Below are 24,998 nucleotides of genomic sequence, written 5' to 3'. Positions count from 1 at the left end.
AACACAGTACCATCAGTACTCATTATACTGGTAACTTGATTGCTATGGGACAGTCTCCCAAACAGGACTTTCAGAAAAGCTGCAACCATCTTTCATATTCCCACCAGCAAAATAGTAACATGTGGGAAACAGTTACAGAATATGCTATGCAGTTAAAACATTTCACAAAGCAAAGTCCATAGACTTTTAGGTATCAATCGGTTTAAGGTGATATTTAACTTTGGGATATGTTTACACTGATTCATTTAGAGAGGCTGCAATAATAAGATATTTATACAGGAATCTCTGCAAGAATAAAGCCTATACTGGGGTTGATGTTAATTTACCTTTTTTTGACACTTCTGCCCCATTGAGTTCTTTTTGTGCTTCTTCAATTTTGTCTAAGAAAAACAGCAACAAAAAATTGTAAGTCAATTCATCATACATAAATAAGAATACAGTAAAACAAATATTATTACTTATAAACAGTATCTGACGCATAGTAATAAATATTTGTTGAATGAATTATTTATGAAACAAATATGTGTAAACTGTTAAAGTAATAATAAAGTCCTTTTAAAAATTATACTTATAATTTTATGTCTTAGTCACAAGGACTACTTCCAATTGTTTCCACAATGCAAGTAATTAGTGCATTTTAAATACTGAACCATAGTTTAAAAATGTTTAGCTGAGTAATAAAAGTATGTAAACATAATACTTTCTTTAGGAAGACACACAGATTTTATTAGAGAGATACAGCAAATGCCTACTGGCTTAGAAACAAGTCTAAGCAAAGTTCATAGATAGTCTCAGACCCAAGCCAAACATGGAAGAGATAAAAGAAAGGATGGAAAAATAAAGGAAATGATGGGCTGAAGAGCAGCGACACAATACCCATCACTTTTGCCAACCCTTGATTACAGAACAGTTATCCATGAAGTGTGAGGGGGGGTACCGCATTAAAGAGACACCAGATAAAACTAATGACTACAGAAGTGCTATATATGCACGCAGTTTTGAAAGAAGCAATAACTAACGAAGAGCTGGGATGGCTGCCTCAGGAGTGGTTGGGAGAGGGAGGCACATGGGCCCAGAGCCTGTAGGTCTCCCATGTGAGCTTTGAGCACAATTAGATTTTGTAAATAAACACATGTTCTACTTTGGTAACAATTAATTTAAATTTTATAAGGAGATATATATTTGATGATTTATGACAGCAACCAATTCCAAATTTAATACAGTGGTCTAAGTGCTAATTATAATGGTAAAAGCAACAAAATTCCTAGGGTACTATTTTGTACTGAAATGAATACAGTAACCATAATTATGCAACATTTTAGATAGTCCCTTGGCGTACAGTTTAAATGCTTTCAAAATATTGGTATGTCAGCCATTCATGCCTCCCAGCATCCACCAGCAGCTCCCCAAATGCCCTCTACTGGCCACGGAAGATGCAGCCTCCAAAATGGCATCCTTCCCCAACTAAATAGGGCACAGATCCCACCATATGCCCTTCAAGCTCTGGTTCTATCTGCCTTTTCCCCATCAGCCTTTCCAGAAAAGCCAGAAATCCACAGAACCTTCGATTTACTGATCAAACTTCTTTCAATTGCATGTTGATCCATCCATCCTGCCATATCAGGGCGGGGGCGGGGAGCATCACAATAAAGGAAACAAGCAACGGTTAATCGTAACTAAATCTTCATCCTGACAAATGCACTCCCCACAGCAATGTCCTATTTGCTTCCTGCTAATTACCAGATCCAGGATAAGATTTGAGGGGAGAAGAGACTATCTTTGGAAATAATACAATTTTTTCTCATTTACAAACTTTAGTTATTTCTCCTGAAATGATGAGTGAAATTGGAAACAGTACTGAAAAAAAAAACACAAACCCTTATTAAATGCAGAAAGTAGATCCTGCACTTAGCAGTACTTTTACTTCAAAAGGAGAATTCCAAATGTATGGGTGAAATCTGGATTAATACAAGTAACAGAAAGACAAGGCCCACTTTTTCAAAAAATAAAATGTACTAAGTACATTGGAGACATTCAAAATGTAAATAAATATTAAATATACAGTCTTTGAGAAACATAAAAATGAAAAGCGCTATTATTTCTCTGCCAGCAGTTTGTCCAAACTTGAGAACCATAAATAATATATACATATATATTATGTATATTCATAGTAGCAATGACTGTGTTTAAGAGCTTATGCACACATAATTTGGCATTATACAATAAAACGACTTTCTATTAATAGAACCAACTGGGGCTCAAGGCAGCAAAAACTCATGACCTGACATAATATTTAAAGAATAACTTCTATTTAGTATATTGAGGTTTGGCCACCTTCTCTTTGTACTTTAACATAACAAATTCTTGCAATTTGACCTCAATTTACATTTGTGTATAAATCAGTAGATTTAGGATATCTAGTGTGTTAGGTATAGGCATCTACTTAAATGCCTTTACCTGGAGCTCCAGTTCAATAGGTAAATACAATCTTCAATGAGAGAGCTTATAATAGCCATTATAAGATTTTGCCTCAATTTTTAGAGAAAGTCCTGTTTATAGTTAACCTATGTTTTATAATTCTCCTGATAAAATATGATGTTTTAAAGACACTCTCCAAAACTACAGAGAAAGTACTCATTTATTATATGCTCTTGATTGGTTCAGACAAGGCAATTCACTAGTATTGAAAAGCAACATTTATCATTTTTTTCACTATGACCCAGAGTAAGAAAGATCTTTTTACATTCCAACCAATTACACATGTGTATCTTTATTATGTATATACATAATTCAGAAACCAACTTACCCAACTTACTCTAATTTCTATCCTTTCCTAGTAAAACTGGAAAATGCTGCCTTGCTCACACACACTGATTTCACAGCCCACTGCTGGAGCAAACCTGCAGCTTGAAACTCACTGATAGAAAGAGCAGTTCTCAACCAAGGGCAACACTTCCCAGCCAGGACATATCTCACTGTAAGCCCTGATTGGCAGGGGGGTGCGTGTGGTTTATGATGGGATCTCAGATTCTGAGACATCTTCCATCATGCCCTCCCCAGTGTCACTGTTATCTGAGGTAATAATTTCACAAAGACTACACATTCAGGAATAAACAGTAGTTTCTCTGTTGCTTAAAAATAAAAACAGATATATATGCAAAATTGACATTCACACCAGCGGTAAATCTAAAATAAGTAACATATTCTTACTGTAATGAGTTCTTACCGTATTTAAATTAAGATGTAATTCTAATTAATTCAGTTTTTACTAAATACACTTGGAGTTGTTACCTGGAAAAGATCCCAGCAACACATGAATGGATCCATAATTGTCCCTAAGATCCAGAAGGGCCCATGGCTGAAAGAGTGGCAGGCCGAGAGGAAGGGTACTGACAGTGTATGTTAGATTTTGGTTCTGCAACTATTAAAAAGGTACACCTTCTTACAGTTTTTCTTCTCTGGTAAAGCACAGAAACTATTTGTTAACGGTAAAGGCTATGAACAATCTTGTTTAATGCCTTACGTATTTTAAAACTTTTGTTTGTACAAGAAAACAATGCAAAACATTTTGTTTTCATCATAGGTAAATAAGTGTAAATAAAGAAAAAAATGTTGATTTGTGGAGCATAATCTGAAACCATTGAGCCAAAAAAAAAAGCCCTGGAGCCCTTAGGAAACCACCGTTCTTTTGGGGTTCTGGGAAGAAGACTAGATAATTAAAAACAAATCATTTAGAAAAATAAAGCAATCTTCAAATGAGAGCTCACAGCAAGTGCCTGCTCTCTGACCCTTTTCACCCTGCGGTGAAGTGGGGGCGATGGGCCTCCTGTACCATCTCAGATCCTCGACACCACTCCTCAAGAGCCCTGCGACTCCGTACATACATCATAGCTTTGGGGACCAACTCATTAAATTGTTAGGATTTGGTTCAACAACTGCTGAGGGTTTTATATTGCACTGAATGTCTGCCTGGTGTCAGGTACAAAAGGAGAACCAGAAATATAAAGCTAAAAGAATGGCTCCCCTGGAGGACCTTACGGATTATTCTACCTCTTAAACAAGCATTTTAACATCAATTTGACGGTAAATATAAAGCCTGATTCCCTGTGCAGCGAACACAGTTGTCTGTCATCCCACTCCCTCCTCTGCAGCTCCAGCCACACCCCTGCGCAGGCTCCCTCAGGTCCCTGAGACTCTTCCAGCTAGCTGCCCTCCCACCCCACCCCTTCAGGATGTCACCTCCTCTAGGAAACCTGCTCTGACACCCTCCTCAGAGCCATTGCTTCCTTCTCTGTGCCACCACCCCTGCATGTAGGATACGTCTCTCCACAGCTATGTATCTGGTGATCATTAGTAACGACGACAGTAAGGCGGACTGAGTGACTGAGTGATTTACTGGTCTTAAACATGCTGACGATAACCTGCCAAGTGACACACAGAAGCACGGGTACATTCTGAAAAAGGGGAAAAGGAGTATCTGCACACAAACTGAAACTGGCATCAGGTGGTTTCACGTAAGAGCCTGGCGTTTCATCTTCCTTAATGTTATAGATGATTCCTACATTTGGGAAATTGCATCAGTGCACTGAAAGCACCTGAATCAACTATTTATCACTCCATTAGATTATCAAGGAGTTAAATGATCTCTCCCCTAATTCTAGTAGCTCATCCTTCTCTCCTGCTGTTCTGACAGGCACCCATAACTTCTGCTCTGACACCTAGAGGCTCTCCTTCTTCACTGAGCCCTAAAAACATAAAGTGGAAACACTAACAGTAAATTTTATGAAGTAGATCCTAAGGAACTGTAAAAGGCTGAAAGAGATACCAGCTGATTGAAAGAAGATCACCATATGTGACTGCACTATTTTTACTACTGAATAAACCTAACTCCCATGTCCCTCATCACACATCAGTACAAGCCCCCTGTTCTCACTGGTAACGGCTAGAGCTATTTCAATAAGACTAAATATATGACAATGACGTAATGTTAAAAATGCATCCAATACCCATAACCACGTATGCATGGTCGTCTAAATGATGATCCCAATGTTCACTACTAAATCAGCTAAGGAAACCTACCTTTATAAGTAACACATTTTAACCTGTAAGTTACACATCTTTCCTATCTCTAGACCTATGTCTTTCAGGGAGTCAGACTCTACAATAATGCCGAAAATGATAGTCTAGACTAGTAATATATCAAACTGAAAAATATTGCTTGAAATAAGTAAAAAAAAAAAGAGAGAGAGAGACTCAACTCGGCACTCATGAATTTGAAAACTGTGATTTACTAGTAAAAATTCTAGAAAAAAATAAAATTACTCAACTTGATCCAGAAAGAGAAAAACTCAACTAGAATAACGAGGGATGATTGAGAAAGTTACCAGAGAACAACACAGAATTACTTTTTGAGAGGTTAAAGGCCAAGATGGTTTTATTATCAAATTCTTACCAATTCTGAAGAATAAAGCATTTCCTAAACTATCCCAGAGTACAAGCTAACACAAAAGGTGTTCTAAACCATTTTTAAAAGCTGCTATAACCCTGATATCAAAATGTGACTGCAGGGGCAGAAGAATCAACACTCCATACAAGCCTCACAAATGAATATGGATGTAGCAACCTACATCCAGAAGTGCATTCCACAATTAGAAAGCCACGTCCAAGTAGGGTACACAGTAAGCATGCAAAGACATTGCAGTATTAGGAAGCGTGTTATTAGCATCTGTGACAGGACAGGACGGGGGTGGGGGGAAGGTAATTTAAATAATGTCCAGCATGTACTTGATTAAAACACCTATCTCTAGTGTAAACAAAAACAAACCAAAAAACCCTCCACGATAAATAAAAACAGGATATGCGTCATCATATTAACGAAGTGGTATTCTAATAAACACCCTAAAACAGAGAAATTAGCCAATAACCTATCACTTCCTTTAGGAAGTCTTCCCTGACCCTTCCCCCAGGCCCTGGTCTGCGCCCCCAGCACAGTGTTCTAAGGCCCAGAGCAGCATTCATCACGGGATATTCCGAGAGCCTGCATGCTCACCCGCTTTCTTCATTAAAACTATATCTTATTCAACAGAGTACACAGGTGCTTAGATCACTAGAGCCTCAACACATATTTGTTCAATAGAGGAATTGCTATTGCCGTATTTACGGTAGCATTTATGTTAAATTAACAATTACTTGTGGACAATTTTACATGTAAAACAATAAAGGACTAGTTAAAGAACTATGGTACTTCCATACAATAGAATATTATTTAGCCATTAAAAATGTTTTAAAAATACTTACTGATAGAAAAAAATGCTCAAAGTGTATTACGTAAAAACATTTTGTGCCACATAGAGGTACATGTACATATACATACACACACAGATCTATAAAGAAATAGGCTCAAATGTAATGATTAGCTGAGGGTAGAATATTAACAGCTTTAATGTTATTTCTATTTTCTTCAATTACTCAATTATCTATAACAAATATTTTATTATAAAAATAAATATTATTTAAATTTAATAAAAACTAAAAACCCTAAAAATGCGATCAAATTATTTTTTTTAAATATGTCAGCTGGCTATAGGTTCTAAATTCCAAATTTCCAGATCATATGAAAGACTCTGGGTAGTTTCTAAAACATAAAAACATTAATATAGTGAATGGTTCATTCAGTTCAGAATATATTTATCAGCTCCTGTGGGCTAGCCCTAAGGATACACAAAGATGAATAATCTTATAGGTAGGAACTTATAGAAGTAAATGAGCAATCCCTCTACACGCAGTAACTGTGTGACTAAGTCCGTGGGGTCCTAGGGGAACACTGAAGGGTGTGACTGCGGCTGTCTTGGAACTAGGAAGACTGGTCCTGCAACACCTTCATGGAAGAAATAATACAGGGGCTGAATACGCAGAGAAGAAAAGGAGAGATCTTGTCTAGAGGAGGAGGAAATTCAGGGAGGGGAGCATGAGGCGGATGGAGAGACAAAGACGCAGAAAACAAGACAGAGTCAGGCACTCCCAGCGGTCTGCAGCATAAATCCGGAGACAACAGGTCTAAGCACACAGGATTTGAGAGCTACCGTCTTACATAACTGGTTGCTAAAACCATACCACAGGGTAGGTGGAAGCAAAAATATAACTATTCTATGAAGTAATTTGGCCATAGGCATCAAGATCCTTGAAACCCATCTCTGTATTTTAATATATTGATTCAACTATTGGAAATCTAGACTGAGGCTGTGAAAGGAGTGGAACAAAGGCTATTCATCAGAGTACTTTTCGTAACAGAAAAAAACCTAAATAACCAATGACACCCGGAATATAGCAGATGCTCAATAAATATGTGTTGAATACTTGAGAAATGGTTAAGTAAATCATGGTACCTTCATATAATAGAATATCAAAGAAAAACTATATTACAGGCTTCTAGAAGGACCTACTGAATCAGAAACTATAGAAATGGTGGCCCAGACTGTATAAGTTTTGAAAGCTTTGACAAGTGGTTTTAATGGGCCACCTATCCTCCAGTTAAGAATCCTTGGAAAAAAAAAAAAAAAAAGAATCCTTGGGATGAGAAGTAGAGAAACCCAAGAGAAAGACAAAAAAAAAAAAAAAAAAAAAAAAAAAAAGAAAAAAAGAAAAGAATGGCTGAAAAAAAATTAGGAGAACCAAAAACAATTTGGCCACAGAAGTCAAGAAAACAGTGTTTCATTATCAAATCAGGAGATGATGCAACTGATAAAGACTGAAAAAGCTTCACTGGATTGAGCAATTAAGAGGTCCTGGTGATGCTTCCCAGAGCCTGCAGTGGAATGAGAGGGCGGAGGGCAGAGGGCTGAGAAAGTGATGGGACAGGAGGTGGAGGACAGAATAGAGCAGAACTGTCTTTCAAAACACTCAGCAAGAAACAAGAGAGTGAACTTGGGGGCCAGAGAGAAACACACGGTCAAGGGTGGGTTGTCTGATTTGATGTGTTTTTCAAAGATGTTTATAAACCCAAGGGAAGGAACCAATAAAAAGGGAGTAAAGATACAGGCGAGAGTGTGGGATGTGAAGGGCAAGGCACTGAAGAAAGTGGGGGCCAGCGTCAAGTCCGGGCGGAGGGCTGGTTCTGAATAGGGAAACACCCAGGGCGATTCCCTGAGGTCAGAGGGAAGAGAAGGAGAAGGATGTGTTGGGTAAAGTCTGCTGATGAGAAGGATGAGTTAGAGGGAGTTCATATCCAACTTTCACAATTTTATTGAGGTAAGAGGCATGGTTGTCTACAAAGAAAAAGGAGTACAGCGTTTATGTTAAGGGGTCTTAGAGACCGGTAAAAATTAGACAGAGTTATTGATGGGAATGGAAGAACTGACCAATATTAAGGACAAATAAAAGCACTGATGAATAGCAACTAGGGATCCATGAATGTAGAAATCCACATTCTTCCTTGAGCCCCTCCCACGAATTTAGCAGACATAATACAGTCATTATCTGATGCATAGCTATGGGGACCTCTCATAGTTGTCTTTAATTTTATCTATTTTGTCTTGTTTTTTCTTGTGAATTTTTATTTCAAAGGGCATCCTATACTTCAAATCTGCAAATGTAGGTTGAAAGCCATAAATAGTGATGTTAGCCAACGAACGCACGGTCAAATATAATCTGATGATACCTAAAGAATATCTGGAAACTTAAAGCCACCACTTAAAACAATTCTTAAAGCAATCTATTTATATATTTGCCCATTTAAGAATGAACCAATAATGAAAAATTCTACAAGACGAAAAACCTGGTTTCTCTGACAAATAATCTGCAAAGAAAGAGAACTGGAAATGCTACCTATAGATCAAAGAAACATAAAAGACATATCAAACTACAGAATATGTGGACCTTATTTGCCCCGATTCTAACAAAATGTTTAAAAACTTGTATCACTGCAGAGAACTGGAAATTTAAGCACGGATAGGATAACTGATCATTAATACGATCAGTTATGAATTACTTTTCTTCAGTTTCATAAATGTGATTATGTGAAAAAAATATTCCTTGTCTTTCAGAGCTTATATAATAAAAACCTATCAATGAAATGCTATATGTGAGGTCTTAAAACACTGTGGACGTGCCCAGAGGAGGCAAGGAAACCAGACTGGCTATCAGGTGTGAATTGCTAAACTGGATGATAGGTGAGCAGAGGTTTATCACACCATTCTATTTGTAATCATTTTGAAACTCTCATAATCAAGAGTATAAAAAAAGGACAAAAGAAGGAGCCCAATCTGAAAATCAAGAAAACTAATTACCAAGGTATTCTTTACGTACTGTTAGTGTTATAGTTAAAATAATAATCACAAGCCAGAAACAATATAGAACAGTGGGAAGGAAACGAAGCTAAGTAGCTAATGGCCAAGCACACAGTAGGCCTTTAATCAAGGTCACTGCCCCCAGACATAATTGGAACCAAGAGGAAATTAAATAATTTCTAAGCTACTACTAGGAGTCCGGTTTGTACACACCAAAGTTGAAAAGGATAATAAAAAGAATAAATAATGATTTCTAGAAATATGATCTCCAGTGTTCTTAATTCCTTTTGGTGGGGCAGGGGGAGGGTAAGAATTTGAAGACTGTAAAGCTTTCCAAGATACAAAGTTAAAAAAAAAAAAAAAATCAAAAAACAAAACTTAAGGAGCAGAACAATGTATACAGTATACATCTATTTGTGTCAAAATATAAAAATGGGTGTGTCTGTGTGTCTGTGTGTGTGTGGGAAATGATACTTAAATCACTCACTGCCGCTGGTGTTTACAGTCACCCCTGGGGAAAGGGAACCAGGTGAGAAAGACATATTTCATTGTATTTTTTTACTTTCTTTTCCGTTTGAATCAGTTAACCTCGTGAGATTTACTTTAGATCTGAAATTCAAACAATGATATACGGTACAAGAAGGAAACAGTATTTCAACCAGATTAACCTGGGCATACTGGCACCTTAGGTTCCAAGTCATTTTTCACATTTGTGGGCACACACACACACGCAGACACACAAACATGCCCACACACGCATATACATACACATACATACACACGCATATACAAACACATACACACACACTTCATACACACATATACACACCATACACACCCCCACACATAAACCCACACACACACACAAACCCACACACGCACACACACACATCACTGTTTAAAATAAAATGACACAAAAACTATAGGGACACTGTCTTTTTTTTGTTTTAAAATCAGAACACCTCCATCCTATTCCAATACTGTTCCAATACTGATCCATCACTTTTTCAATTAAAAAAAGAAAAAGCTAGTTTACTAAGAAGAAAATGAAACTTCAAAATGTCTCTATTAAAAAAAAATCCATATGATCACTGTGTAGCCTCTCCTAGGAAGTGAATGATACACACACACAGACACACATGCCCTTTGCACACGATCTTAGGAACCGTAGGATCTACGGAGACCCTAAATCCAGGTTCTGATAGAGACTTGATCTACACTGTCACTGTTCTGCATTCTGGACGAGGATTCGAAGGTACATTTTCACAGTAATAATGAACATGTTTGTATTTTTCAGTTGTTAAATTTCTTAATTTCTCCCCAAATTATATAACAATGTATCTCTTACTAGTATAAAACTATTCTTATTTAGCCACATGAAAAAAAGAGGGGGACAAGTAGGTAACTGGAACAAATAATCTGTTCCTTTTCCTCATTTACCAGCCTGATTATATTTAACAACAAGAGTGGAGGAGAGGAGACAAGAAAGAAAAAAGTGCTGGTATCAACACGTCAGGCATTGTGCTCGGCACAGCACATCTCATTCCATCCTTAGCACCTACCACGTGCAAAGCTTTGAGCTACATGCAGTGTCTTCCCTTGAGAACCCAGGCTCTAGCGGAGATGAAAATACACTAATGAACTAAAATATATTAGTGTATAAGTACCTCTAATGTACAGTAAACAATGATACCCTCACAATAACAAAAGGAAGAAAGGACAAAGAAGCAAAGCTCTCATAGTACGTACCCCACCATAATCAATCTACTTCTGCTCACAACGGTGTACAGTGCAAAGCACTGTAGTGGTGAGATCTCCCACTGGGTGTCCGTCATCCTGGGATAGCAAACTCAGGAACCAGAGGATCAGAGCGCTCTCTGATTCCTCCACCTTACCAGCCTGGGAGGCTTCCCAGAGTCTCTTTACCCTTTTAGACAACCATCTGCTTAACATTATAAAAACTTCCACTGATAGCAAGAATGTATTATCTACTCATTTAGAACTTCTGGCTTCTGGCAAGGGCAGAGTGGCTTATATGGGACTCTGGTATCAACACAGTAAAACTATGCACAAAATATTTAAATAAATAAACAGGAAGGTACTGAAGAGTGACCAAAAGCAGGCAAAAATTGGATGGGATTTGACCCTAGAGGGATGAGAAGCACATGGAGTAAGACCCACATTTCAATGACTCTTTCCAGAAGGGCAGTCACCAGTCTGTGAAAAGCGCGCCTCAAGTAGAAAGCAGCAGGTATACTGGGCTGAGGAGGCAGAGGGAGAGTCTGGGGTGCTGCAAAAGCTGCAAATTGAGTGGGGAAAATCCCAGAAAAAGGGAGGCCCAGAGGCGAGCCCAGAATGTGGGAACAAGGCCTTCAAGTCTTTGGCTGAGTCCTGAACTGCTTGTGTGGAGGGTGAGACTCCAAGGAGCTTGAGGGAAAGCAAACACAGGCAGGCTGAAAAAAACTGAGCAAAGTATCAGCAGAAGCTTTCAGTATTGGTACCGAGAACACAGAATTTGGAATTCAAGTCCGGCCACGAGAGACAGGCCAGGTGAAAACCCTGTTATTTCCACTGAAATCTCAGAAGGCCACACCTTAAAATAAACTTCGCATCCTGGAATCAGGGCAAATCAAACAGACTACTCTGAAAACCCTAAAATCCATCTTCTACAAGTTTCAGAAGATCTAATAGTAATTCAACTGTCTGCTAAAACAAAACTCAGCAATCTTTAGATGAAGACGACAGAATCCAGAGCCTATAAAACATAACCAACCACATTGTTGTTTATATAAGAAAAAATTACCAGGCGTGTGAACCATGAAGCTGTGACACACAGAGTGAGAAAGCAGTAAAAAGAATTAGACCTGCACATGACAGAGATGTTGTAAATAATGACAAGAAATTTAAACTATAATATATACGGTAAAGAACTTAACAGAAGAAAAAAAAAGATGGATTTTGTGAAGGATAAGAGTAGAGGCATTTCAGAAGAAATATAGAAACTCTTAAAAGAATGGAAATAATATAATAAAAAACACAATATCTAAAATAAAACAACAAATGAAACAGCAAATCTTAGTACCTTCAAGTTATTTCATATTATTTCAAATAAATCTTAAAGTACTAGATTGAAATGATTATTTTTTTAAAAACACAAAACTGAAATAGATGATTTTTCCCCCAATCTACTCTCCAGTACACATTACAAATAGCAGGCAAATTATCAGCTCTGAAAATCTTTTGAAAAGCTGAAAGCACTCTTCTTAAAGTTCTTTTTAAATAAATTAGTTCATCCTATTAAATACTGGCGAAGTGTGAGAGTTGACATCAATTCCAGGGGAAGTGAAAAGGCTTCTGTGAGGAAAGAGCATGAAGAAAGTTATAAAGTAGAACTAAACATACAGTATATGGGACACCACGAGTAGGTGTTAAATGGCAGAAAGTAAATATGCAGAGTGAGAGGAGAATGTAGTGAAAAGTCCGCATATTGAGTAAGGAATCAGAGAGTCTAAAATGACATGGGAAATTCAGGTTTTGATGGCTGGACCAAAGATGGTACCAGTCTATGTGACACAAAGGCAAATGACCTGCTTTCACCACCATGTATTCACACCTAGCACAACACACACATACAACAGAGTGAGCATTTTATTAACATCTAGGAATCATTCAATCACTTACTATATGAACAAATGAATAAAGAACCAAAACTGGTCCTTTAGGGATGACAAGTCCATCTGCAGACGTGATACTGAATTTGCAACATGAGACCGAAGGGATTAGGGCTTATTCCAGGAAAGATGCTTAAAGAGAAGCCAAATAGAACACGATTGACTGGTTAAGGCTGGACATACAGATTTGGAATTGAGTCTAGACTTCTTTTTATTTTAATAGATTCTGGTTTTATCATGTTTGGTCACTAGAGAACACTGAAAGTGCTTTGTTCTCATACTATTTCAAGTGCATTCTGTAAATAACACTATTATCAGTGAAAAAATTAAAAATCGGCAATAAACTGAAAAAGACACTTCTGGGTGAGAATAACTAGGTACCTAAAATCACACAAGAGGTTTGGGTAGAGCCAAACTTCATCAGTTCTCACTAGCAGATGTTTTTCTACGGTTATGGATTTTGCTTTCAATTTTTGCTCCTAACTGCGGGGATTTGGGCAATGACTTTTTGGAGTGTGAAAATCTTAAATTTTAAAAAAGATCAGGTTCAGGTCAGTAGATATTACGTAATTCAATTTTTTGTGGACATGTGTGCATATTTTTAAAAATGATGTTGCCGTGTCTGCATAAACATTTCTGAAAAAGTGACAATGATTATAAATTTTAATCATTATTTATAATGATTAATATGGGTGGTTACTTCTGAGAAGAGGATACAGAGCAGGGGCAGGAAAAGGGGGAAATGCTCATTTTTAAAACTGTATATGCTTCTATACGAGTTAATTTTTAAAATTAAGTTTATTACTCATATTGAAGAAGATGTATTACTTACTCATTTAAATATATATGTATGTATAAAAATGTATGTATGTATGTATAAATGTGGGTAGCCAAATCAAAAATAAAACTTGAATGCCTCAATTCCCTAAAAGTATATAAGTGCTTATTTACTTAAGTGCTTAAAAAATACATATTATTACTTATGTGTGTGTACATATATATACACACACATATATCTGTAGATACATATGTATACATATGAATATATATGCATACTTTCAGATTCCTTTTTTCAATATTCTCACTTAAACTCTGTATTCTTTCAAATTATTTGATGCCTGTCTCCTCCTTCCAAATTGAGGCTATTTTAACATTTACCAATCAGAAATAATACCATTATAAATATTGCAATCCACTATTCTTTACACTTTAATTTACCCAATTCAACATGTTAAGTCAAAGTATTCAGAGGTCAGTTAAGAAGTCTGTTTTTTCAACTCAAAACAGTCCAATCTGCATCCCTTCTAAAGGGTAATTCCCTAACCAGCAAGAATCAGAAGGTAAAAGGCTATGAAAATTCGAAGTAGGTGGTGGAGGGGAAACAACTAAAGTGAAAACAGACAAAGTCTAACAGTTTTAGTCATCACCCACAGATAACGATCTTTATGGCGGGAATTACAGTCAAAATAAACTAAAACACCCTCACATTCTGTCGTTCATCAAGACTGTCAGGGGCCACTGCTAAGTAACTGTGTAGCACCTTACACCGTCCCTGCCACTGCTGTCATCTCATTTTACTGTGAGCAATTCTTGCTTTAAGGTCTGACTCCTCACCAGCCCAGCAGGCCCACGAGGGCAGGGCAGGTAGGTGCTAACCACTGAGTCCGCACGCCATGCTGGACACACAGCAGATAAGCTGTCCAATACTCTTAAAACTGGCATCAGATAAATGTCTTAAGTCCTAACCATTCTATACCTTATAAGGCTACTCAAAAGCAGGGAAGAATTAAAATTTGATAACCACAAGAAAAATAGACCTTAAAAAAAAATCCAAACTCAAAAAGTTTAAGTTAACTACATCTTTTAAACAATCTTTATTATCTCTTCTGTGCTATAGGTTCATAATTGGCCTAGAGTAACTTAGTTCCCCAACTTTTCATAGTTTCACAGAGAAAAACAGAAATAGAAGAAAATATACAGCATATAACAATTTCCAATTACTAATATTCTATGCTATAACTTTACATGTAAAAGATATGAACTACTGAGTTACCTAGTTCATTACAAAGACAAAATGTAAAGAAGTGCAGAAATCTATAGGTGGTCACCTGTGTGACCCACTATATTAATGGTCAACCACGAACTTAAAAGTTAGCTTTTTATCACTGGCCAACACATTCAGAGAGAAAGTCCCTAAACTGATTTTCAGAAACAAATTTAACACTTAGAAAACACATCATTAAATCTGCTGATTACATTATATTAAATTTTATCTTAGGAAAATAAATTATTTGGGAACCATTCACATTACTGTTTGAGGCCATTAGCCTAAATAATCAAATAACAGTTCATACAATTTTGTATACGTCTGCAAGTGCACGTTTATAATGGATGTGTGTGTTTGTATAATATATAGTGTGTATGTATCTATTACCTGGTTTGAAATATACCCACCACTCCATTATATGTGTACATGCACATGCCCTCTATTTATTTGTCTTCACCATTACCTAGTATAACAGCTCACAGAAGATAATAATAGCATTGGGCCCTTAGTACAGTTAAGTGGTTACGAACAAACATTTATTTATGACAAATTTTACAATGCACAAAATTCCCAATCTGCAACTCCACAAACCAATCAGTAAAAAAAAAGCCCATACGTTTGCAGCAATCATCACGACTGAAACAATGAACAAATGTCATTTTTTCCACAAAGGAAGTACTTGGCTACCTCCCTCACTGGCAAGGACTCTGGCCAAAAATAACAGTGGTTAGGCTTGTAACCTAGCATGTATGGATCTGATCTGGTCAAGCCAAAAATAGCTCTGGTCATTTATCACCTGCAGGCATTTGTTTTAGAGGCTAACTCTATCATACAGACCAAGTTAGGCAAATTACGGTGAAAACACGCAGAAATATAATCGAGCTTGAGAAAACCTAAAGCTCTTTTCAACATGATTGAAAGCTCTTTTCAATAACATTGTAGCACATGAGAATACCCAGGATACAATTATTTTGGATAGCGAATAAGGTTAACTATTTCTTAAACTCCCTGAAAGATACGTTAAACAAACCAGCAAAACAGAATTAACACATTTACGCACTTCTGAAAGCTGGGGGAGAAACGACAAGTTACCTGTCCGTTACCTGTCCGATGCATCGCCAGAATCCTTCCCCCTGAAAAACTTCTTCTGAGAGGAGAAGCAGCGCTGCCTTTGGGGGGCGCCCACCTGCAGCTTGCCTGCCCCCAGCGCTACTTCAAACTCGTGGGTTCCTTCTGGGACCCGCCTCCCTATGCTCCCCTCACACCTGCCTGGGAAGCCCTCATCGTCCTTCTGACCCTACTGGGGGAAAATCTATCAATAATACCTAAAATCTAAGTGCTTGCTGTGTACGGGCACTGCTCTAAGGACCGGATGGTACTCGCTCATTCAGCCCTCCCCAGAAAACCTGCCCAGGAGGGAGGAACCGCCCTTGACCTCTGTTTGACAGAGGAGTGAACCATGGGTCACGGAAGCAAACTTCACAGAGCTAATAAGGAGAAGCCTGTCTGCCGCGCTGAAACCCAGGCACATGGCCTCCAGGATGTGAACCAAACACTACGCTACACTACTTCTCCATATTATTTAAAAGGGCGTCCTGCCTGAGCTGGCAACTCCTCATCTTTCACGTTTGAGCTTGAACACCACGTACTCTTGAAGCCTTTCCTGATCCCCCGCGGGGGCCACCAGAGTGTGCGCCAGCAGCACCCTGGCTCCTCCCGCACGTGTGTGCGTGAGGTTGCTTGTTTCAGGCCTGTGTCACCTGCTAAAATCATAAACGCCATGATGAACATCTATCACGGTCACCCAACATCCTGGCCTGCAGTATTTATCCATACCTTCCCAATCTTTCACAACCAAGCTTAAATCCCAACTCTCTGAAACTTCTATGCGTAAATCCAGAAAAGCAACACTTTCTTACCTTCCTACACATCCCACAGAAGTTCATCTACTCCTTACTACTGTATGGAATAAAGCATCTATGTAATGGTATTTAATTGTATCCCATTTGCCTGTTGTTACTTGTGGTCTCACTTATTCCTTAAATTCTCGTGTAAATCTCTCTTCCGTCTCTGAGATGTTTAAGCTACCTAATGGTAGGAAAAGGGATCCCCACATCACAAATGCAAGCCTAGAGACACAGCACGTGTTCAAACGTGGTTGAACTCACACCCTTCAGAGCAAGTGACCAGACTAAAAACGTCTCGACTACTTTTACTCAGGCCCACTGGGAGGATGACAGCGGATGGAAACTTGAGTTGAAAATGTCTTTTCCCAGAGGAAAATGAAGCAGCCAATAACTGACCTAACTGATCAACAGAAGTGGAGTGGGTAAGTGGAGGAGGGGAGGGGGGCGGAAAAACAAGACTCCAGGAAGCTGTCAGGAGATGCAGCCTCTCTCTCCTCTGGCCCCTTTGTCCTCCCTTGGACTACAGACTTCACAACCGACAGGCCTCAGTTCTGGCTCAAAAATGAATTTCCATTTTACCGTGGTAGAAATCCCTGACAGACACACTCAGATTACACACAATTTCAACAACCTAATTTCATGGGGGAAAAAAAGGTTTTATCATCACTGCTGAGGAAACGGGCATGACAATCTTGTAATATTAACATTTAAGTTGCAACTACAAGTCAGCGATTTTACTCACTATTATTAACAAAAGTTCATTAAATTACGTTTACGACGATCTTACTCAAATAGCACCATTAAACAGCCTGTTGAAGTTATCTGCTGTGGAAAGAGAGGAATTCCCATCAGGCTTCCCTCAATGCTGCGCCACAGAAAGGGCCTGGAATGCCCTGCTCTTACTGCTTGTTAAATGTGGGGTATATACTGGAGCCACCATAGGGACGCCCTGCTTTAAGGAATCTGGAAACTTCACAATTATGACTCAAAAGCAAGATAATCATTTGCTGTCCAAAGAAGTGATTGCGTTACAAGCGGCTGCACTTGGAGGAGAAATCTCTAGGGCCAGGACAGAAACCTAGGTAGGGACGGCAGGGGCACGTACCGAGGCATGCCACAGTCAAGCATGAGAGCTCTCACCTCTCTCAAGAGCACATCTGCTCGGTAAAGCACGGCAAAGCATTCAGGTTTTAAATATGCAGTCATTTGGCAGTCACAGACGCTAAGACTCATGGCTTCCAATATTCATGAAGGTCTAGGACATTCAGTAATTTCTAACTTTGCCGAGAAACACATGTGAGTCCCGGGCACAGCGAAGCAGGCACACAGGGTTCACTGGGCCGGTGAGTCAGCCCGCAGACTGCCCTGCGTCCACTCCTCAAACCACCCTTTGTTGTTACGGGTGCAGTATTCCAGCAAACCCTGAGCCCTCTGATTCTCCCTTTAAAAACCTCTCTAAACTGTCCACTGTCACCAGTGGGTCCAAGCCTGCGCCTCTCACTGAGACCTCGGCCACAGCCTCCACTCAGGCCTGCGCGCCTTTCATGCCCCTCCCTGCTGGACTCCACACGCAGCCACACCTGCCACAAATGCCAGTCTGCTCCCTCACTTTATTCTCAGTTACTGCATCTTAGCCTTGTCTATTAGCACACTCTGTAATTACATTACGTTTACTTATTTGATTAACGTCTACATAGCTCTAGCAGTGGTTTTCGGCCAGGGATGTTTTTGCCCCTCAAAGGGTATCTGACAATGTCTGGAGACTTTTTTGGTTGTCACAGTTGAGGGGGAGGGATTGGCATCTAGTGGGCAGAGGCCAGGGATGCTGCTACACATCCTACGACACACAGGACAGTCTCCCTCAGCAAAGAGTTATCCAGCCCAAACCATCATCAGTGCCGAGGCTGAGAAACCCTGCTTTAAAATGATACATACTTGTATGGGTATCCGAGAAAGGTTCAATATTACTTTAATCAAATTCTCTACTCCTCTTTTATCCTAGTAATTATTTCCAAATGAAGTAATAAAACATAATTTGGATTACTATCTTATATTTTAATGTGATGAATGATAATACATTATAACAGTAACTACTACCACGGGGGTAGGGGGAAGCAGGCCTCACATCTGCGCTAGAAGTAAAGTACTCACATGTATTCTATCGTTAAGTATCTATGAAAAACACCGAGGCACGGAGAGGTGCAACTTCTGCTATCAATCACTTGGCTAAGGTGTGGAAAGCTGGGATTCCATCCCAGGATACCTGGATGGAAAGCTTTTCACACGGCCAGGCTACAGTTTTAACATGCAACAAACAGTGTGGTGGTCAAAAACTTTCATGGGTTCAAATCCTGGACCACCCCCTTCGTATCTCCGTGACATCAAATTACCCTCTAGACATCAGCTTCCTCATCTATAAAATGGGTAAAAACAAAACAAAACAAAACAAAACCACCTGCCTCGCAAAGGTGTGTGAGATTCAGAAAAGTCAACAAGCACAAATGTTCAGTACTTAGCCTGTAGTTAACATTCATTAAAAATTACCTATTATTATCTAACGCATATGCAAATATTGTACATCTCATCGCCCTCTGGCTTCCATGAGTACTCGAGAAAACTAATTTTGGTTTCCTGTTGAATAGATGTACCTGAGAATTAATTTAAAAATTAAGAAAAATAAAGAATATGTCAACTCCATCAACATCTGTACCTAATAACTTATTAACTTTTATGCCTTTAAATACTATATTTAAAAAGTAAGGAAATCTATCCTTAATATATAATATTCCAAACACAAAAGAAGTAGGTTTTAGTAATCAAAATAAGGTTAACACTTGAGAAATAGTTTATATATATATATATAAAATCTCTATATTTAGTGAACAATTTCTGAAATACCTTAATTTGAATTTGATACTTTCCAAGTAAATTCAGTAATAAAGCTGTACATCTTACAAATCTTTACAGTAGTACTATGTACCTCTATGTATGACACTCTGTCTAGATTTTTACATAAATAACACTATCTTTATAAAAAAAAAAGACTTGGTTTGGCATTTCCTTCATGGAGTTAATTTGGCGATTGGTTATCCTTCTTAAGATAAGCTGCAATATGCATTAAGCAATCAATGACTATCACAGCCGTACAATGTATATTCACGCAAACCATCTCTGACTCAACTACTATAAAACAATCATTCAGATGTCATCGGAAAACTGGGATGTCAAATCAGTTTCTTTATATTTGGTAAATTTAACGTATTATAGGATTTCCTCAAGAGAAACATATTTTTATTTAGAAATATTCTAAATAGCAGCTCAGAGTTTAAGCTAAAATTACCAATCACGTTTGTTTTTAAACAAAGGCGTTATCCACAATGATAGCCACGAGAAATCAAAAGACTAATATAATCATCATATTCAATTTATCACTGATGTCAAGAAAACAAGCCAGTAAGACCCCACAAAATGATCATACTACAAACTCATTAACAAGACTTTTCTATTTGACATAAAACTATTCCCAATAAAATCTATTAACAGCAATGACAAAATTCCTAAAATTCATCTCTTAAGATACAAGCATATTTATCTATAAAACACACAACTGATTTTCTTCTACCTGTTACACAGAAAAATTATAACTTTCATTGTTCCATTTTTCTCATATTATCTAGCTACACGGCTCTATAACATCCGTTCACTAATGATTCCAGGTTAGTAACACATTCGTTTCTGGTTACAGTCTCACCTACCATATTAGATCTTTCTGAGTGTATTATTCCCATCAGCATTTATTTGACTTGCTGTTATGTCATTTCTTCTTATAACAAGGGCATACATTTGGTTTAATATGTTTACACTCTTTCCATCAAATCTTGAGTGTAAGGAATCATGAAGGGTGGGAATACATACAACATTACAATCCTTTCACTTCACATAGAGAATCCACAGGCACTTCCACAAACGTGTCTGTCACCCCCAGGGGTCTCTGCACCGTCACGTTACCAGCCATGACAGGTCAGCCAGCCCCCGTGATCTGTGCCGCTGGCACACCTGAGCTCCCTGCCCTGCGCATCACATTCTGCAGCAGCGGCGTGGAGACAGAGCTGCTCGCACAGGCTGTGGTCCTGGGAGTCCTCCCCCACTACCTCTCCATGGCAACGCAGCTACAGAAAAGCCAGTCCACCTCTTACGCAAATGAAAAGAGGCCACAAATGTCAGCAGTCACAACATTCACCTCTTCCCTTCCTACTTAATTTCCTTCTTAAAGTAACAGCAGTGCATTCTTCTTATTTTTTATTTCAGAACACCTTCCACCATTTAATGGATGGGAAAGCAATTTAGGATAATCAGAGTTAAAAATCCATCTGTATGACCACTTACATAACGTAACTGAGAATCCAAAGACGGTTATGATTTGCTGAGGTTCATTTACCGAGGCAGTACCTCAGCGAGTGCCCTTTTGTATCTGGGCATCCCAGTATTTGAGTTAAGCATCCTTTAAGATATGAACTATCCTGTAATTTGGCTTTCTTAGAGAGAGACACAGAGAAAGAGAGAAAGAGAGAGGGAGACCAACCATTATGATTACCAGGAAACACTCAGCACTCAATGTGCATTGTTTCTTCTGCGAGTTCATATTTATTTAGAAAAATTAAGGTTTGTTTTTACCTTTTGACTAAATAGTCAATTATCTATTAATCATGCTACAGAAGGGAAAAGCTGAACAGATTATCCTTCAATTGCTATCAGGTTTAGCTTATATTGTAATCCAACAGTTTCCTTTCCTAAATATATTTTAAAGAAAAAAATATATAATGGCTAGTTTACACTTCATATGGCTACAGAGATTGGAGAACAGAAGTAATTCTTGTCCATAAGACCATGACTAACAGCAACTGATAAATTTTAAAATACCTTATTTTAAAATACATGTTCTAATCCATAGAATGCAACAAAATATCAAATCCTGTAAACTGTCATCCAACATGTGATTATTTATTAATAAGAATTCCAACTGAACTTGCATGGAGCAAGCTCCCCTTGGTGGTTGATGAAGTATAAAATGTGCTTGCTTTAATATCCTCTAAAAGATATATTTTCCAAGGAAAAACAATACAACAGAATAATCAGTAAAAAATTTTTAAATACACCCAGGTATGTGGAAACACTTTTACTGTCTCATGAAAAAGGCAGTTTTAAAACTTTTTTTCTTTTTAAACATGAGGCATTTTCACGAAGGACCACTCTGGGGTGGTCAGTGCTGTCCTTCAACTAGACCGGCCCAGGGTTCTGGAAGATTCCCAAAGGTGAAGCTCTCAGAAAGAGGTATTAGTCCACAGCAGAAGTGGAGTCAAGAGGTCCTGGGCAAAGCATGAAGGTTGAAAACGTCAAATCAGTTGAACCACAGGCAGGTAGGCATTTAGCCTTTCTGAAGTTCAAGTGTAAAAGAGGGATCACAGAGAAGGATGTGGCTGCAGAAGTAGGCAAGATCAGGAAGGACGAAACGCCACAGGAAGGGTCTGAGCCTTGATCCTGAGGTATATGGTCAGAGTACAGGATTTTAGAGAACACGTGACATGATCAGATTAAAAACTACTCAAATGATCACTCCAATTGCTTCTGGTTCTAAATGTTTAGTGGGAATTCCTCCCCCATCAAAAAAAAAAAAAAGTGTGAGATAAGAACATAGGAATACCTATGCATCTCAGTGAAACAGCTGTTAAGTGCACAGAGCAAGCTACTTTAAACAGAGGTGCTAAGTGTTCTTTTTCGAAGCCTAACAGGTCAACCCAGGGTGAACCAGATCATGAGACGTGTGTCAAGAGACCAGGAATCCAGACTCAGCAGCGCCATCACTACAGCACTCCGGAGTGGGCTGTCTGCCCAACTGCGGGAGCGACACCCACAAAACCTGGGAAATCCACCTCCAGCCGAAGGGTTCCATTCCAGAATATACTATCCCCAAGTAAGCTCTTGATTCAGGTTATCTGTCTCTCAGGCTAGACTTTACAGGCAAGAGCCGTATTTTATTCATTTTTATACACTTAACATCTAGCAAAATATTTGCTCCATCAGAAATGTCCCAAAATATTTTGAAAAAATACTCTCCAGGTTCCTTTCAGCTATTAAGAGCAATGATCCTAGAATTTTATTTGAGAAGCAACTTCAAAAGAGCCAGCCAACTTGCAAGTGGGCCTGAAATGTAATTTACATCACCAATTGCTTTCTTTCACCTTCTTTTGACTATCTGTATTTCACTAAACACAGGACTGGGAGAACGCTAGTTTCAAAAAACTATAATTGTCAGAATTACTTGTAAGCACTTTATAAATGCAGTAAACGAAAATTTGACACAACGTTTTCCAAATCACCAGCAATACTGACAACTAGCACATGCTCCCAGATCAAAACCCCCTACGTTACAGCAGCATTTTGGTTTTAAATAATCTTCTTTCTACAATCCACACATTTGGCTTATAGATTCTGTAAAAAGGGGAAAGGAATATACCCAGACATCGCAGAGATACGGAGGCATTTTTAAAAACAGACAATAGCTGTGAGAATATATCTGACCATCTGCATTCCTTCCTTCCCACACTAAAAAGACATGACAATCCAACATTCGGGCTTCAGGGAGTTATTAACTCAAAACCTAATATTCTTCACATTTTACAATTACTATGTAATGACTATTGATTGTTAGGAGGGATTCTGAAGAAATACCAACACCCCTCCCATCCTCCAAAAACAAATTTCATATTCACAATTCTAATCTATTTAGAAAATATAACTGAGATAACCTCTTAAAATCCCTTTTATGTCTGAGATTGTAGGATGTGCAGGTTAACTTTAAGACCATCTTCTAGACAACAGACTCATAAGCAAAACTACCAGGATGAGGAGGGCAAGGGTGAGCATAAGACCTGCTTTTAAGTTCCTAGCTTACTGATTCCCAACCATTTCGAGTGTGAGGACCTCTTTTAAACAAAAAATTCTGTAGTTCTCCCAGTGATCGTAGTTACACTTTTACTATCTGGTTGATGTTGGAATCTTATCAATGATAAAAATATACAAAAGCGGGGCTTCCCTGGTGGGCTGGCTGCCGATGCAGGGGACACGGGTTCGTGCCCCGGTCCGGGAGGATCCCACATGCCGCGGAGCGGCTGGGCCCGTGAGTCTTGGCCGCTGAGCCTGCGCGTCCGGAGCCTGTGCTCCGCAACGGGAGAGGCCACAACAGTGAGAGGCCCGCGTACCGCAAAAAAAAAAAAAACAAAAAAAACAAAAAAAACAAAAGCAACTCTTAAATGGATCTGTATTTCACTAGTCACAACAGCATCTGTATTCACTGATCTAATTAAAATAAAGTAGCACCAAAATACATTAAATGATCAAAAGATCATCACACCAAGTTGGATTTATCTCAATAACGTAAGGTTAGCTTGATATCAGAAAAGTCTATCCCTACAATTCACTACACAGAAATAGTAAGGAAAAATATCACCATAGAAGTCCAAACAGTGCTAAAATTGCTTATCAATTCCTACCAAAAGGCCCAGAAAGTTATAATTAGAAGATAATTTCTGAAACTTCATAAATAATATGCACAAGAAGCTAACTGCAACCGCTGTATTTAACTGCAGACTATCGGAAGCATTCCCATCTAAGTCAGAATTTTATCAGTGATACTACTTACTACTTTGACTAGAGGTCCTGGACAATTCAATAAAATAGGAAAAGAAATTTTAAAGAGGCGTGAAAATTGTAAAGGAAGAAACAAAATCGTTTCTTTGCAGTGATGTGATAATCTAATGAGAAAAACCAAGAAAAGTAACTGAATTGTAAGAAAGAGTAAGAATTCAGTAAAGCGGCCATATACAAAGTCAACTCACAAAAACAGACAGTTTCAATGTACTTTCAAATGTACCACAAGCAAAACCAAAAATAGTACATTTAAAGAGAGATAAGGCAAATGTGGCAAGATGTTAACAGATGAGCATTTGAGTGAAGGAAACATGGTGATTTAAATTTTATTACTTTTAAGAATATCACACTCCTTCCGTGCAAGGTTCTGTACGAGATGAGA

The 24,998-nt window shown here is 38.4% G+C and overlaps 1 protein-coding gene across 4 annotated transcripts in view; it reads right to left on the bottom strand.

Moving 5' to 3' along the window:
- Positions 1 to 24,998, bottom strand: part of HIVEP1 (HIVEP zinc finger 1) — a 140,091-nt gene that overhangs the window by 69,684 nt on the left and 45,409 nt on the right. For all 4 annotated transcript variants that reach the window (XM_024763817.1, XM_024763811.1, XM_024763828.1 and 1 more), the window contains exon 3: positions 327 to 380. In XM_024763817.1, the coding sequence (XP_024619585.1) occupies positions 327 to 380 (54 nt within the window). The remainder of the gene's footprint in view (positions 1 to 326; positions 381 to 24,998) is intronic.

This window comes from Neophocaena asiaeorientalis, unplaced genomic scaffold (genome assembly GCF_003031525.2).
Source record: "Neophocaena asiaeorientalis asiaeorientalis breed wild unplaced genomic scaffold, Neophocaena_asiaeorientalis_V1.1 scaffold427, whole genome shotgun sequence".
NCBI classification, from domain to species: Eukaryota; Metazoa; Chordata; class Mammalia; order Artiodactyla; family Phocoenidae; genus Neophocaena; species Neophocaena asiaeorientalis.
Note: the sequence above shows the minus strand (reverse complement) of the source record. Positions and strands in the feature narration are given on the sequence as shown.